Source organism: Mauremys reevesii, linkage group 1 (genome assembly GCF_016161935.1).
Source record: "Mauremys reevesii isolate NIE-2019 linkage group 1, ASM1616193v1, whole genome shotgun sequence".
Lineage (NCBI taxonomy): Eukaryota > Metazoa > Chordata > Testudines > Geoemydidae > Mauremys > Mauremys reevesii.
The window spans coordinates 273,028,757-273,043,108 of record NC_052623.1 but is presented as its reverse complement, the minus strand read 5'-3'; the positions used below and the strand labels follow the sequence as shown (position 1 = coordinate 273,043,108).

General features: G+C 43.1%; 1 protein-coding gene across 1 annotated transcript in view; it reads right to left on the bottom strand.

Annotated features, from left to right (window-relative positions):
* The window catches only part of GRIN2B (glutamate ionotropic receptor NMDA type subunit 2B), a 282,372-nt gene that overhangs the window by 225,097 nt on the left and 42,923 nt on the right, over positions 1-14,352 (bottom strand). The window contains exon 3 of the mRNA XM_039492763.1: positions 5,823-6,251. Within this exon, the coding sequence (XP_039348697.1) occupies positions 5,823-6,233 (411 nt within the window). The 5' untranslated portion in view covers positions 6,234-6,251. The remainder of the gene's footprint in view (positions 1-5,822; positions 6,252-14,352) is intronic.

Here is a 14,352-nt window from a genome sequence, read left to right as displayed (position 1 = left end):
AGCAGTTAGAGCTTTGCCTTTGTAGATCCCAAAGCAATTTACAAAAGTATCATTATCTCCATTTTGTGGATGGAGAAACAGCAGCAGAAACTTACCCAATGCCATATAGCAAGCCATTTATAGAGTATAACTCTGGCCTCTGGACTCCCAGACATGCGCCCTATGCATTGGCCACAATGCCTCCTTGAGATGAATATGACAGGTTTTACAATGCCTTCCTTTTCTCTCCTGCCTTTACATTCTCCACCCAACTCCACTGCCCTTATTTCTTCCCTCCTGCTTTCTTCGGGAACTTTACGTTTCTAATTAGCATAAGGAACCTTGCAGATACGTAGCACTGCAGCACCGAGAGGAAAAGAATCTTGTCAAGGTTTTTGTTTTTTTATTGCCTCACAGGTTGTATTTTAATGAAACTTTTTTCTTTGATCATGTTAGGTTCGGGAGAAGGACACCCCCCCCCTCCTTTTTCTAGCTCTCCCTCCCCCATTTCTGTCTCTCTGGCCTGCTCTTCTCTCTCAGCTTGTTCATTTTCTCTTCCCACCCATCCTAGCTAAGGCAGGATTTTTCCCTATGGTGCATTTTCCAGTTTTATCCAGTCCAAATCTGAAATAGTTTAAGTGATGGGGTTACCATCTTTCCCTGAGGAGACTTCTCCACATCTAATAGAGCTTGCCATTTGGAAAATTCTCTTGATAACCTGTTTAATGATCCCTTTGCTCAATTTCTTTCCATTGCTCCTAGTTATACCTCGTTTAGACCAACCTAAACTATTTCTCTCGCTCCTTGGTATATATCTAGACACAACACATTAGTTACATTTACCTGTAGTCATTATTTAGTCAAGCTACAATATACATATTTAGCTCTTTTAATCTATCTTCATATATCAATCCCTTAAGGCCCGTGAAAGAGTTATATACTATAATCTTATCTCTTCCTGTACCCTCTGTTTTTTCAGGCTGTGTGTATTTAATTCCCTTAACTTCCCTCATAGTCCTTTCCCTCTAAACGTGGTTAATGAAGCAAATAAAAGGCAAACAGAATAAGAGATTCCCTGGAAAGAGTTGTTTCTCTATGTCCCATGGTTACTGAGGAATGACATGAGGATCTAAGGCAGCAGCACTGGTCAATTTCACACTCCAGGTTTTCAATTTCATTTTGAGGCCTGTTTGGGGCAGGGAGAAATTTGAGTGCAATTAATTCAAATTTTGTGAGACAAGTATCTGCTCAGGGTTGTAATAAAGGTCTTGCCTGCTCCAGAACCAAGAAACTAATCTTCTCATCTGGCTGGGGATGGCACAAATTGATTTAAAACTTCTGGGGGGGGGGGTTATGAGTTATAACAACTATTACAATAAAAATAGTTTTTCATTATTAATTACTAGAGCTGGTCAGAGAAACTTTGATGGAACAATTTTCCATCAGAGAACATAGTTCCAGCATAACTGAAACACTTTGCAAAATTGTGTCAATTACCCTGAAATTTCATTTTAGAAGGAGGAGGGAAGAGGAAAGTAGTTCTGAGAATGTTGAAATATCCCATTTCAATATTTTCTGAATGAAATGGTTTGATTTTTTCCTTTCAAAATGACTTTTTGATCCTTTTTTATTTTGTATTATATTATTGATAATATATTGGAATTAAGTGTGCTAGCATCAGGAAAAGCAAACAATAAAACTGTGTGCAATAGACTATATATAAGTCTCACACAGACACACACCCCACTCACATGAAATGGACAAAAATACAGAGAAACCCAGTAAAAATAAATATTACATACAAAATCTAAATTAATGCAATATTAATTATGTGAATTTGAACAAAAGCAGTCAGGCAATACAAAAGTTAAAGTTTCAACAGCATAATTAATTCTGCCATGCTACATTTAGTGTTTAACATATATACAGGAGTGCAAGTAGGGCAGTACCCTCCAATATGCAGTACTGGCAAGAGATTTTTAGTGGGTACGGAGTACCGAAAATACTTGGAGCTAGGGCTGCCCCCTAGAGGGGCAGGAGTGGGGCTGGGCTCTGCTCCTTAAAGGAGCAGAACACAGCTAGGGAGGGCATTCATTCTTTAAATGGCTTTAACAGCACAATACATATGCTAACAAACTTAAACAAAGGCTTTGTTTAAGTTTGTTAGCATATGTATTGTGCTGTTTGGTCAGGAGTCCTCAGCAGGGGAGGGGTGGGGGGACGGAAGTTGTTTAAACAGTGTTTTTTATTCTGTTTCTTCCCATTGGTCTGAATTATCCATGACATCCATACTGCATCACATCAAGTCCAAATCATTAGAGGACTGCCTCTTCTTGCACTGACCAGAGGATGTTTGGATTCTGATGTCAGCCCAGTTCTGCAGCCTGATGGGAATAAGGTGTTGTCCCCAGTGAACATAGAATTCTTCTTTGCAACCAAACTAGTCTAACATGCATTTTGTTAACTGGAACTGGTGCAGCAAAACAAAGAAAACAAATGCTTCATTTTCCAGCTTTGTGGGTGAGAGAACTATAAGTGAAGATTATAATATCGGACACTGACGGCCTTAAACCAGCTGCCTCAGGAATCTGCCAAGAACTTTGCTGAAAATATGTTCCTCATCTTAGCAACGGAGCTAAGATTTATCACACAAATGCCAACCTTTATTCAAATGAAGCTCCTTCTGATTTGACAGCTCAGGCATTGTCAGTTTCATCCAGAACAATCTACAAACTTGGAACCTAATCCTATAAACCCTTAATCATGTGATCAATCCCAATGAAGACAATGGGACTATTTGCATTAGCATGGACCACTTCTGTGGCCTGGTAAGAGTTTCAGGACTCTGTTCTATTCATATAAAGGAAGTTGAATCTCCCATTGAAATGCAATGTTTGGGTACAATACCATAAAGCAGTTCAGGATACAGTTCTCCTTAAAATTTATTTTGTAATAAGTCATACATATGCTGAAATGGCTCCTCACCCAGCTCCCATATTCCACATAAACAGACTGAATACTACATATTTGGGGGGAAAGTGAGTAGTCAAGCACGTTGATGTTTGTATATACAAAGGAGGGTGTTGGAGGTGATGGGGAGAGCATGGGGACCCTGGGCTGGGTGGGGAGGAGTCACATAGAGCGTTATGTTGTGGGGAGGTCATGTGCCCCCCCCCCCGTGTCCCTCCCATGAGTGCAGTACCAGCAAGAAATGATTTCTACTTGCACCACTGCATCTATGTATCAGTCTAACCAGTAATAAATATAGGTATAGATATGCACAATGTAGCAGAGTCAGTCTTATGTTTGGAAACTTACTTTTTTTATTTTCTGCCTTTTTGGGTTCACATTTTTCAATTTAATGTTGCACTAACATAGGTTTTTGCACTTGGACACAGATTTGCTCTCTGAGAGGTGACACAGCGGGAGGACATGCAGGTTCGAGTGCCCCCACCCCAGCAGCCCGCCTGAGCGGGAAGTTGAAGGGATGGGGCCAGATCCTCTTCCGGCTGTACTGGGACACTGCCTGGTGCAGCACAGCAGCTGCCTGGGGACTTACTTACCCTATTCAAAAGCTGCACACGGGAAGCTTGGTAAAAGGGATTTTTACATTCACTGGGCCCCATCTTTAAGCCCCCTCATGGTCCTATCAGAATTTCCCATAGAAGTCAATGGGCAACATACAATAATAGGACTACTCTGCCAAGGAAAGACATATGGAAGGGTAAAAACTCTTCAGACAACTCAGGGGACCAAATTCTACTCTAAGTTACACCAGTGTAAATCGGATCTGATTGCACCACATTCAATGGAGTTACTCCGAATTTATCCTGGTATAATCTTCAATTGGAATTTGCCCCATCAAGTTTAAACTCACAATTTTTCAGTGCTTTGGGCCTGGTGGAGTCATCTGTACGTATGTAAAGTGACTGTATAATGCCACCCTTCCGCTCTGTTAGTGTTTTACACCCGTTGTGCTCAGGTGTAGTTGACTGCATGAGGTGCAAGGCGGTGGATAATCAAGGCCACAGAGTTGTTGCCTGAGTTTCCTCTCAGATGGAAAAGGCTTGGGGGCTATTGTACACAGAGCTGGACAAAAAGGGGGGGGGAATCCTTTGAGAGTCATTTATTCAGCATTTTTTTATTGAATCAATTACTTGCTGAATATCACTTGTCCATTTCTAAAGCTGATCAAAGACTGAGAAACATATTTGTGATTAATTTAGTCCCAAAAATGAAAAAAAAAATTGAAAAAATTCACAACAAAAACTTTCAGCTCACTCAAATTCCAGAGTCTAATAGAACTCACTCCAAGGAAATGTTTCCTTACTATCCAGTTTAAGTCCCCTCAACCTTTATTCAATTACATCCAACTGTCTTGTTGTCTCTCTCAGATCCCCTGAAAGGTGACCTGCAAAGGAATAAAATGGCTTGTACTCTTGTTTGCTTTGTGATGTACAAAAGAAGGCCCAAAAGGGTTTTGTCAAAAAAGAGTTGTTGGCTCAGATTCTTTCTGGCACCAAGACGTAGGTCCAGCTACACTGACTCTATACCAGTTAAGATCTCCCAAGCTGGGGGAATTCTCAGCTGAGCAGAACAGTCTGGTCAGAGCAGGGTCAAACCTAAGGCTGGGAATAGCAGAGGAGTTTGTAGTCAAGTTCCAGGATGGAGTTGATACCAAGGACCAGAGGTCAAGTCAGATTTCAGGCTCCCAGTCAGGAGGCAAGATCCAAATCAAGCCAAGGTCAAAACCAGGAGTTCAAGAACAGGAATGGTTGTGGAAGCCACAGGAAACCCACACCATTTCCTGGACAATTCCTAGAATGCCTCTTGGGTTTATAAGGGGCAGTGAGCCAATCAGGAGCTATGAAGCTGTTGTCTGTCAGACCCCATGAGGTGGGACTTCCCCCGGTCTGTATCCAGAGCAGATCATGGGTGGCAGCATGGAGTTGTCCACTACCTAGCAACTCTACGGGGATAAGTTTGAGACCTGCCTTGCAGTTCAAAGGGAATCAGGCCTGCTGTTTTTTCACATTTGAAATTCATGTCTTATCTGCACTGGTATACTATGGTGACTGAAGAATTAGTGAAATTATGACAATACAAGAGAATGAAAGATGTGCAATTGAAATTAGAAGAACAGCCAAACTGTTTGGGGTTTTGTTTTGTTTTGTTTTGGGGGAAGGGGTTTTGTATGGGGGAGAGGGGTTAGTTTTATGTTTTGACACTTTGGTTAACACCTGTTTAACCCAATAACTAATGACCACTTTGGAGAGAGGATGGTTTTATTAAAGTTTCAGCACATCTACTCTTTCCATTAAAATGTGAGAGTTCATAGTAAACATCCCTGAGATTCCCCAAGTGATTCTCCAGCTATACCAATGAAGGCAAAAAGTAAAAAACACAATGGTCATAAATGGTCACAATACATCATAAAAAAGAATAAAATATTTTAATCCTTTGCAGATCCTTTTTAGCAACTCCCTTCTCTCCTTTGTCTTTCTATGCTTCATATCATTCCTGAAGAATGACCTGAAGAAGAGCTATGAGGAGCTCAAGAGCTTGTCTCTTTCACCAATAGAAGTTGCTCCAATTAACAAACATTACCTCACCCAGCTTCTCTCTCTCTCCTATAATTCTACACAGTTAGCATATTTCCTATAGATGTAATTCAGCCACACTATACACACTTAGCTTTTTTAATCTCTCCTTGAAAGTGACTCTCTCCATGCACATAATCATTTGGCCAAGTGAGATTCCATCTGCAGGCCACTGGCTACATTATTTCTCAGGATACTAAACCCCGCTTTCCTGATCTGTAATGGAAGAAAGCCAATTTCTACCTTGTCTGCCATAATCATGGAGGAGCCTCCGTGGATGCCAAGGATGGGCGTGAGAGTCTGGGCAGAAATGAAGTCCAGGATCTGAGCAATGGCTTCCTGGTCTGTGTCATCAGCAAACACCACACCTTGAACCTTCCTGTCTGACATGAGGTCACAGATGCGGGTGATGATGCTCTTGGGATCTGTCTCATTCATGGCCACCAGTTCCACTCGGGGCACCACTGAGAGGTCGTGGAAGTCATCTTTCTCGTGGGCGTCCTTGATGGCCACTTCGTCTGAGGTCCCCACCAGGATGACAGCAACGCCGATACTGGGGTGGCTCTTCTGGGCACGGGCCCCACCACCCGTCGTCGCTAGGACAGCCAGTACCAGCCAAAACTTTGGAGAATAACACTCCACCCTGGGCCTCATCTTTAGCTCTTACACTCCCTGAGAAGAAAAGAGAGAGAGAGAAGGAAGAGATTAAATGATTACATGATTAAATGAGGTACACAGAGGTCTTCCAGGGGGTACCATCAACTCATCTAGATATTTGCCCAGTTTTACAACAGGCTACATAAAAAGCACTAGCAAAGTCAGTACTAACTAAAATTTCATACAGACAATGACTTGTTTATACTGCTGTCTATACTATACACTGAAATGTAAGTACAATATTTATATTCCAATTGATTTATTTTAGAATTATATGGTAAAAAATAAGAAAATCAGCAATTTTTCAGTAATAGTGTGCTGTGACACTTTTGTATTTTTATGTCTGGTTTTGTAAGCAAGTACTTTTTAAATGAGGTGAAACTTGAGGGTACCCAAGACAAATCAGACTCCTGAAGGGGGTACAGTAGTCCGGAAAGGTTGACAGCCATTGCATTAGACCACCTCCTGCTGGATCAGACCATTGGTCCATCTTGTCTGTTATCCACTCCCTGAGCCTGATCCAAAGCCCAATCAACAGGAGTCTCTCCATTAATTTCAGTTGGTTTTGAACCAGGCCATCTGACAGCAGCCTTTACTTGACAATTCAGAGAGAGTGGGGGAAAAGGTGAGGTGGGGAATTGGATGGTTTAAGGGACTGGCCAGAAAATACAAAGCACATTATCTTAAGCCTGCATTTAATCTCAGACCCAAGTCAACAGTGATTGAAAGTTGTTATCCTCTAACTAACTGACTAACTACACAAAATGAGCTGGAGATGTCAGTCCTATGTCTAAATGTGTGTCCCCAACAGAGGTGAAAGTAGTTTAAAGGACTTACCGGTATGCCAGAGTCCTGAGTGGGGCATGGACTCAATGGGGAGAGGCGTGGCCTCAATGGGAAGAGGCGGGGCCTTTCAAGATTTAAAGGCCTGGGGGCTCTGGCTGTGGCTGGGAGCCCCAGGGCCTTTAAATCACCCCAGAGCTACCAGCTGCAGAGGCGGCTGGGAGCCCCAGGGCTCAGGGGCAAATTAAAGGGCCCGGGGCTCTGACCACCACAGAGCTCTGGGCCCTTTAAATCACTGTGGGAGCCCTGCCGCTGCTACCCCGGGGCGGCAGGGCTTAGGCTAGGGCTGGGGTAGCAGCAGCAGGGCTCCAGATGCGATTTAAAGGGCCTGGGGCTCCAGCCACTGCACGGAGCCCGGGCCCTTTAAATCACTGCCAGAGAAGCAGTCTGGTCCAGCGCAGTGTACCAGCTCTTGCCGGTATGCCGGACCAGACCGGCTTACTTCCACCTCTGGTTCCCAACACCAAAGCAATTATCACACAATTGGCACCAGTTTGCCCACATTTAGGTACTATAAGCAAAGAGTCCAAAACCTACTTAGGTCATGGATTCAGAACTCCCTTCTCAGCTCTCAGTATAATCCTTCCAGGTCAAGGCTGAGGTGTATTGGCAGGGGCGGTGTGTGCACACACTGCCATGGCCTGGCCCACTATCCACTTACCTTGGGGATAAATACAAGGCTTCAATCTGTGAGACTGTCATTTGGGCCCCTTTCACCCATGCTAAATTCACTTCTTTAAAAAAAAGGGGGTGGAAGAGGGGGCCAAATGTTGACAGTGCACATGGCCAATTACATATTGTTCTAGTATAGGGGAGATTTTCCTTCCTACCCCAGTTGGTGACCCTCTTTGCTCTGAAGCACAAAACTAAATAGACCTCACACATTTTCATTTCTAGCTAGTATATCCGCAGATGTTACTATGATTCATAACCTGCAAATGTCTATTCTTTTTTTAAAAAATCATGGAAGTTAGAAATGGAAGAGTCCTATTAGGTCATCAGTCCATCCTTATGCCGGACCGTTCCCTACAGTATAGTTTATAGGCTTTATCCAGTCTCCTTGTAATAATCCTTAGCATTTATTTAGCACTTTACAAACCTTAACTAATTCATCCTCCCAGCACCTCTATGAGGTAGGTAGTATCATCACTTTATAGATCTGCAAACCACCACAGAGAGGTTTGCTCCGGACTAGCTTGTGGCCATAGAGGAAATCAGGAGCAGCCAGAATTAGAAGACATGAGTTCCTGGTTCCCTGTTCCATGCTCAGACCAAACATCCACATCACTTTCTCAAGCAGTTGCATGTATTTCAGGTTATGGAAGACTGTTCTTCAAACCTATTGATCTCATTAAGCTATCCACCTCAAGGTTTCATTCTGCAATGGTTAAACAAACATGGTGTACACCAGGATGTCTTCTAAACTGCACCAGCTGCTCTCTTGCCCTGGTATTGTGGGAGAGAGTAAATCATAGAATATCAGGGTTGGAAGGGACCTCAGGAGGTCATCTAGTCCAACCCCCTGCTCAAAGCAGGACCCTGCTGGACCTGTTTATACCATTCATTATTTTGCATACCTCTATCAAAATCTCCTCCCTCACCAGTTACACAGATAGATAGTCATAACAGCTGTAATGAGACTGGCAGGACCTTAGAGAATGTACAACCCGCCCTCCTTTATATGTTCTGTTGTCCTAAACAGAGCCAGTGGCTAACAGGTCAGTATTGCTTGCATTGTCACCTAAAGGCTAGTTTTCTGCCCTGATATGGAGACCTAAGTTCAGTTTCCTGGTCTCTCTTGCCCAGGGCAGGCAGAGAGTGCACACGCTGCATTAATATTATGAAAGTAATAAACAGATAATAAATATTCACAGAAGGAACCAAATCCACTTAAAGGCTGAAAGGACTGTGGGTGTGAAACATCAATCGATTCCAGCCTTTCTACTGGATTCTCCTTCTGAGAACAAACTCACAAGAAGGACCGAGACACTTCAAGAGTTCAGCAAAATGAACAGCTAACTTCATTCCAGCAGGACTGTTATCCTCCAATTACAAGTTGCTAAATTAGATTCCTTCACAGTGAAATGTGGTCCCCACTACTGTGATGCTTTATTAACTTTAATGCACTCTATTCTCGCTCACTCGCTCGCCTTAATGTTATATTTGTTCTCTTTAAAATACATCTCCTGTGATTTCTCTACTTACTCTCACACATTATAATGCATTTGATTATGCAATGGCTAATTGTGATGCCCAGAAAATAGAATCTAGTTTTACAGCGCACCCCTTTCATACTGATTATTTTGAAATGCTTTACAAAACACTGAGATGGAGACTAGCAATGCAGGAGCTAGGCAGACAAACATGGCAGCTGTTCTGTATTTGCACTCAACATTGGACTTGCTGGCCATCACACCACCATTACCTCCATTTTTCTTCCCATCAAATCCATGGAATCTTTAACTTCTTCCTGGATCGGATGGGCAGAAAGGAACTCAGCAACTGACAGGTTACTGCAGAGAGGTTTTAGGACTGATAATCCCACTATTCAGCAAGCCTCAAAATGGACAAGAAAGCCAGGAATCCCTGCTCTTTCAATGGGATAAGTCATTTGCTTCTTTCCCTAGTAGAGAACTTAAGAAATTAGACCTTACAGTCACAATTATGTAGTTCATTGCGGTTTCTGAAATGTATTATTCCCCCATCCCTACAAGGCCTGCATAGTTGGGTTTGTGGTGCTAAGCTTTGCGGGTCAGTGACTGCAAAAAGTGTTCCTAAACATTTGCTCAGATTCTAAGGCCTGGTCTACACTAGGAAATTAGGTCGCTATAACTACGTTGCTCAGGGATGTGAAAAATCCACATCCCAAACAACGCAGTTAAACTGACCTAAGCAGCAGTGTAGACAGCACTACATCAACAAGAGAATTCTCCTATCAATCTAGCTACTACCTCTCAGGGAAGTAGATTACCTATGCCAACAGGAGAAATCCTCCCATTGGCATAGGTAGTGTCTTCACTAAAGTGCTACAGTTGTGCCACTGCAGCTTTTTAAGTATAGACAAGCCCTAACATGTTTGGTTTGCCTGTGTTTGTTAACCTTTATTATCCATGTCTCGCGTGAACAGGTTTTATTCACACAAATGTTCAGGTAATGGCTGCTACTCATGCTAATACCTCTGTTCACATATGACAAAGGATATTTGTGAAAGAACAAGAATATTCCTTGTTCATTGTTTTTAAACAAAAAAAATGAATAAAGTTTCAATCATCCAATCAAGGAGCAGAAACAAAGAGAGCAGTTCACGGACACCCCCACTGGCTGAAAGTTGTTCGTATAAACTATTCACTGAATATGTGCAAATAACAAATATCTGTGCAGAAATCAGGATAGGTTCACTATCATAAAAAGGGCTACATTGGTTAAATAATGTATTCACAATACTACCAGGTTTAGTATTCAATGAGTTTATCCTCAGAGGTGGAGTTTAATGCAAAATATCACTGGGATATTGTATAAAAGTTCTTTAAAATGGCTTTTCCGTAAATTATGTGGCATATTCAGAATACACAATGGTGCTCTGTGTGGGGTTTGGACCTTGTTTAGGGTGGCAAACATAATCCTCTTGTGGTTTTGCCAGTCCTGAACAATGTGGCCATCCCAAGTTCAAGCTTGGCCAATAAAACATTTTATCTCAGAGAGAGAGAGAGAGAATATACCAGAGTATGGTGAGCTAAATTGGTTTTACGGCCTATAATCTGACTTCACCCACCATTAAAATGCAGACACCGCTTTTCTTGAAATGTGCTATCTAGTTAGCTTGGCAGAGCAATGTTACACAACAATTGTTAGGACAGGAAGGGAAGAACAACTTCTCTAGTTGAAACTGCAAAGGGAATTTAAGTAGGCAGAAAGTCATTACTCAGGTTGGAATTTGGCCAGGACACAAGAGCTAATACACTTAAAAATGCCATGGGATCTTCACTTGACACTGTATTTTTATACAGATTACATCTGAGACAAGTATTAATAGAAAATTATATGGAGGTGTGGACAAAGTACAGCTCAGTGATTGCAGATACTTCTATACAATATTTCAAAATATGTCAAGTACACAAACAGCTTATCCTTCATCTAACAAATGTAACTATGAATAGGGTGTCATTAGAACAGTACACAAGGTAACTAGCTAATCTTGTAGGCTGGAAAACAGTTACCCAGATGGAACTGAGGGCAGAGTGAGGCCTGCTAACTGGAATTACGTTAGCCATTCTTGTTGGTAACGTAGCGGGAGCTATCCAATCCAGCTCATTTCCCCATAGCTGTGTCGGCTGTTGAGGCAGCAACATGCAGAGGGGGAACCCCAATGAGCCCTACCCATCCCCCAGCCCAAGGCAGCAGCAGGAAGGGAAGTCCCAACATCCCCTTGCTTCAGCCAGAGAGAGACACAGGAGGAAAAACCTTGGAGATCTCTCTCTGGGCTAGGAGAAAATGCATTCTGATGCAGGAAGCCTCTCCTGTTCTGCACACATAGCTGAGTGCACAGCGCTTGCTATCAGGATACCAGTTTAGGGGGAACCTTGCTAGGAAATCAGTTCATTGCTGACTCAGGAAGAAGCACATCACCTATTCAACTGCCAACATCACTTCCTACAGCACCTCAGAAGTCTCGCATCCAAACACTTTCTAGGCCCTACCGTGCTTAGCCTGTGAGATGGAATGAGGTCACAGTCCCAGGTAGCATGGCTTCAAATTCCATAATCCTAACCATAACCCTAATTCCATTGCTAAACTCACTTCTGAATCAAATCTAGCCCTGACCCATCCCTAATCATAAACCTGATTTTGGTGCTAACCATAACCTAATGCCCTACCACAACACTAATTATAGTCACCCTCCTGAGCACAATGCTAAGCATAAAATTAACTCTAATATTAACCCTTTGCTAACCCTGAATATAATCTTAACTGACCCATGCTTAATTTCTGAACTTAGTCTGTACTATGACAGACAATGAATACAAAGACAACACTCATGTTTCAGGGCATAAGCAGATCACCAGTGGGGTCAGGAAGAAATTCACCTCACCACTGGTATAGTACAGTACAATTAGATGCATTATAGGTGTTTACACCTGCCAGGGCCGGCTCCAGACCCCAGTGCGCCAAGCGCGCGCTTGGGGCGGCATTTTGCCGGGAGGGCGGCAGGCGGCTCCGGCGGACCTTCCGCACTCATGCCTGTGGAGGGTTCACTGGTCCCACCACCAGAGCCACAGGACCAGCACACCCTCCGCAGGCACGTCTGCAAGAGGTCCCCCGGAGCCACGGGACCGGCGACCGGCAGCGTGCCCCCTGCAGCATGCCACCGTGCTTGGGGCGGCCAAATTCCTAGAGCCGCCCCTGACACCTGCCTCTGAAGTATCTGGCATTACATATAACTGGGGACAGGATGCTGGATTAGCTGAGCCATTGGTTTGTTCAAATAGGGTAAAAGGTGGGATACCATACTAGACAAGCCACTGGGCTGTTTTGGAAAGGGAACTCCTATATTCTTAGACCAAAAAAGAGTTTGGAGGAAAAGTGGAGTAAAAGACTTGAGTATATTTAATCTTTTACACTAGCTGCTCCCCAAATGAACTGTGAGATTGGAGGAGAACTCTGGGAAAGAAGGGGTGGGACCAATGGGAGCCTTATCTCAACACACTAACCTGTCAGTTCTGAGAACTGAAGTTCAGATCTGGTTTAAGTCGTATGTCATGTTAGGCGGCTTTAAGCAGATACCAAGATTTGAAATAGTAGGGGGATGCAAGTCAGAATTGTGATCCATTCGCAAAGTTGTGTGACAGTCCTGTGACCAAAGAATCCCTTAATACTAACTGACAATGGGGTTACAGGAATGTCTTGATTCTGGTATGAACATTCTGGTTCAACAAAGAATGGCATTTGAGGACTTAAATGAAAGCTGGGGTAACATTTGTTACTAATATTGTTGTGAAATGTATGTAGAGATACAATGTAATACTCCTGGGGAGATTCTGCACATGCAGAATTCATGTCTCCTGCAGATTTTTTTTTCTCTGCAGAAAATACATCCTGCTGGAGAAACACTGCAGGTTTTTGCCCACAAGGGGCTGCTTTGGCACCAGAAGAGAGGGCAGCCAGTTCACGGGCTGGAGCAGCCAGCTGTGGATAGGGAGGGGGCAAAGACTGCATTCCTCACAGCACCCTACCCACAGAGCTAGGTGAGGAGGCACAGGATGGTGGGGATACAGAGCAGGGCACATGGAGCTGCTGGGGGTCACAGATGGGTTCAGAAGGGCTAGTGGAGGGACAGACTGGGATGGGGGGACAGGAGCTAGTGGAGTGACAGCATTGAACCAGGGGCTGAATGGGAGGGGAGTGCAGGGCCACATGGGGACAGAGGCAGACGTGTCTGACTGAATGGGAGAGGCTAGAGGTCAGCCAGGGTCTGCATGGGGGAGGCTCCCCAACTCCTTAACAATCCCTCCCCCCCAAAAAAAAACACTGTTTCATACTTCTCCCACCCACACCCAACAAACGTCCAAGTTCACTCCCAGGCTCCTTCTCAGCAATTACATCCGTCTCCCTCAGCTCTTCCATTACCCCTGACTCCCCCAAGACTTTCCACTGCTTCTGAGGGGTGCAGGAAATACAGTTCTGTATTGCAATTTAAATGAATTATTACTCGAAGTTCTGTGTTAATATGCCTAGTAAGGAATCTATTTCTCAAAAACATTTCCTGAATCTTTTTTATTGTCTATATTGTTACAGACATACTTGCTGACAGGTATTTTGAAATAAATTACCAAAATAATTGAAAATGGCAAGATTATATTGTGTTATTTTGACAATAAAATATGCAGAATTTTGAAGAAATTTAAAATGTTGTGTAGAGAATATTTAATTTTTGGTGCAAAATTTTTAATTTTTTGGCACAGAATTCCCCCAGAAGTAATGTAAGGAGTTATGTATGATGAAAATGCATTCTCAGATTTTGTATCAAGGTATGAGTCACCCACTGAGGGGAAAAAACAGATTCTGTCAGACCAGATGTTAATTCACCTATCTCTGTCGAGATGTAAATTAATCATTGTAAGGTAACACAGTCGACACCATTTACATACAAAGTCAAAGAAGAGATGTGAAGTCAACAGTGAAGCAGCACACAGGAAAAATAAGCCACAGGTGGTTTCCCTGTATTTGAGAACAGACAAGGAACTTTGGGGAAGAGTATAAATAGAAGGCAAACACC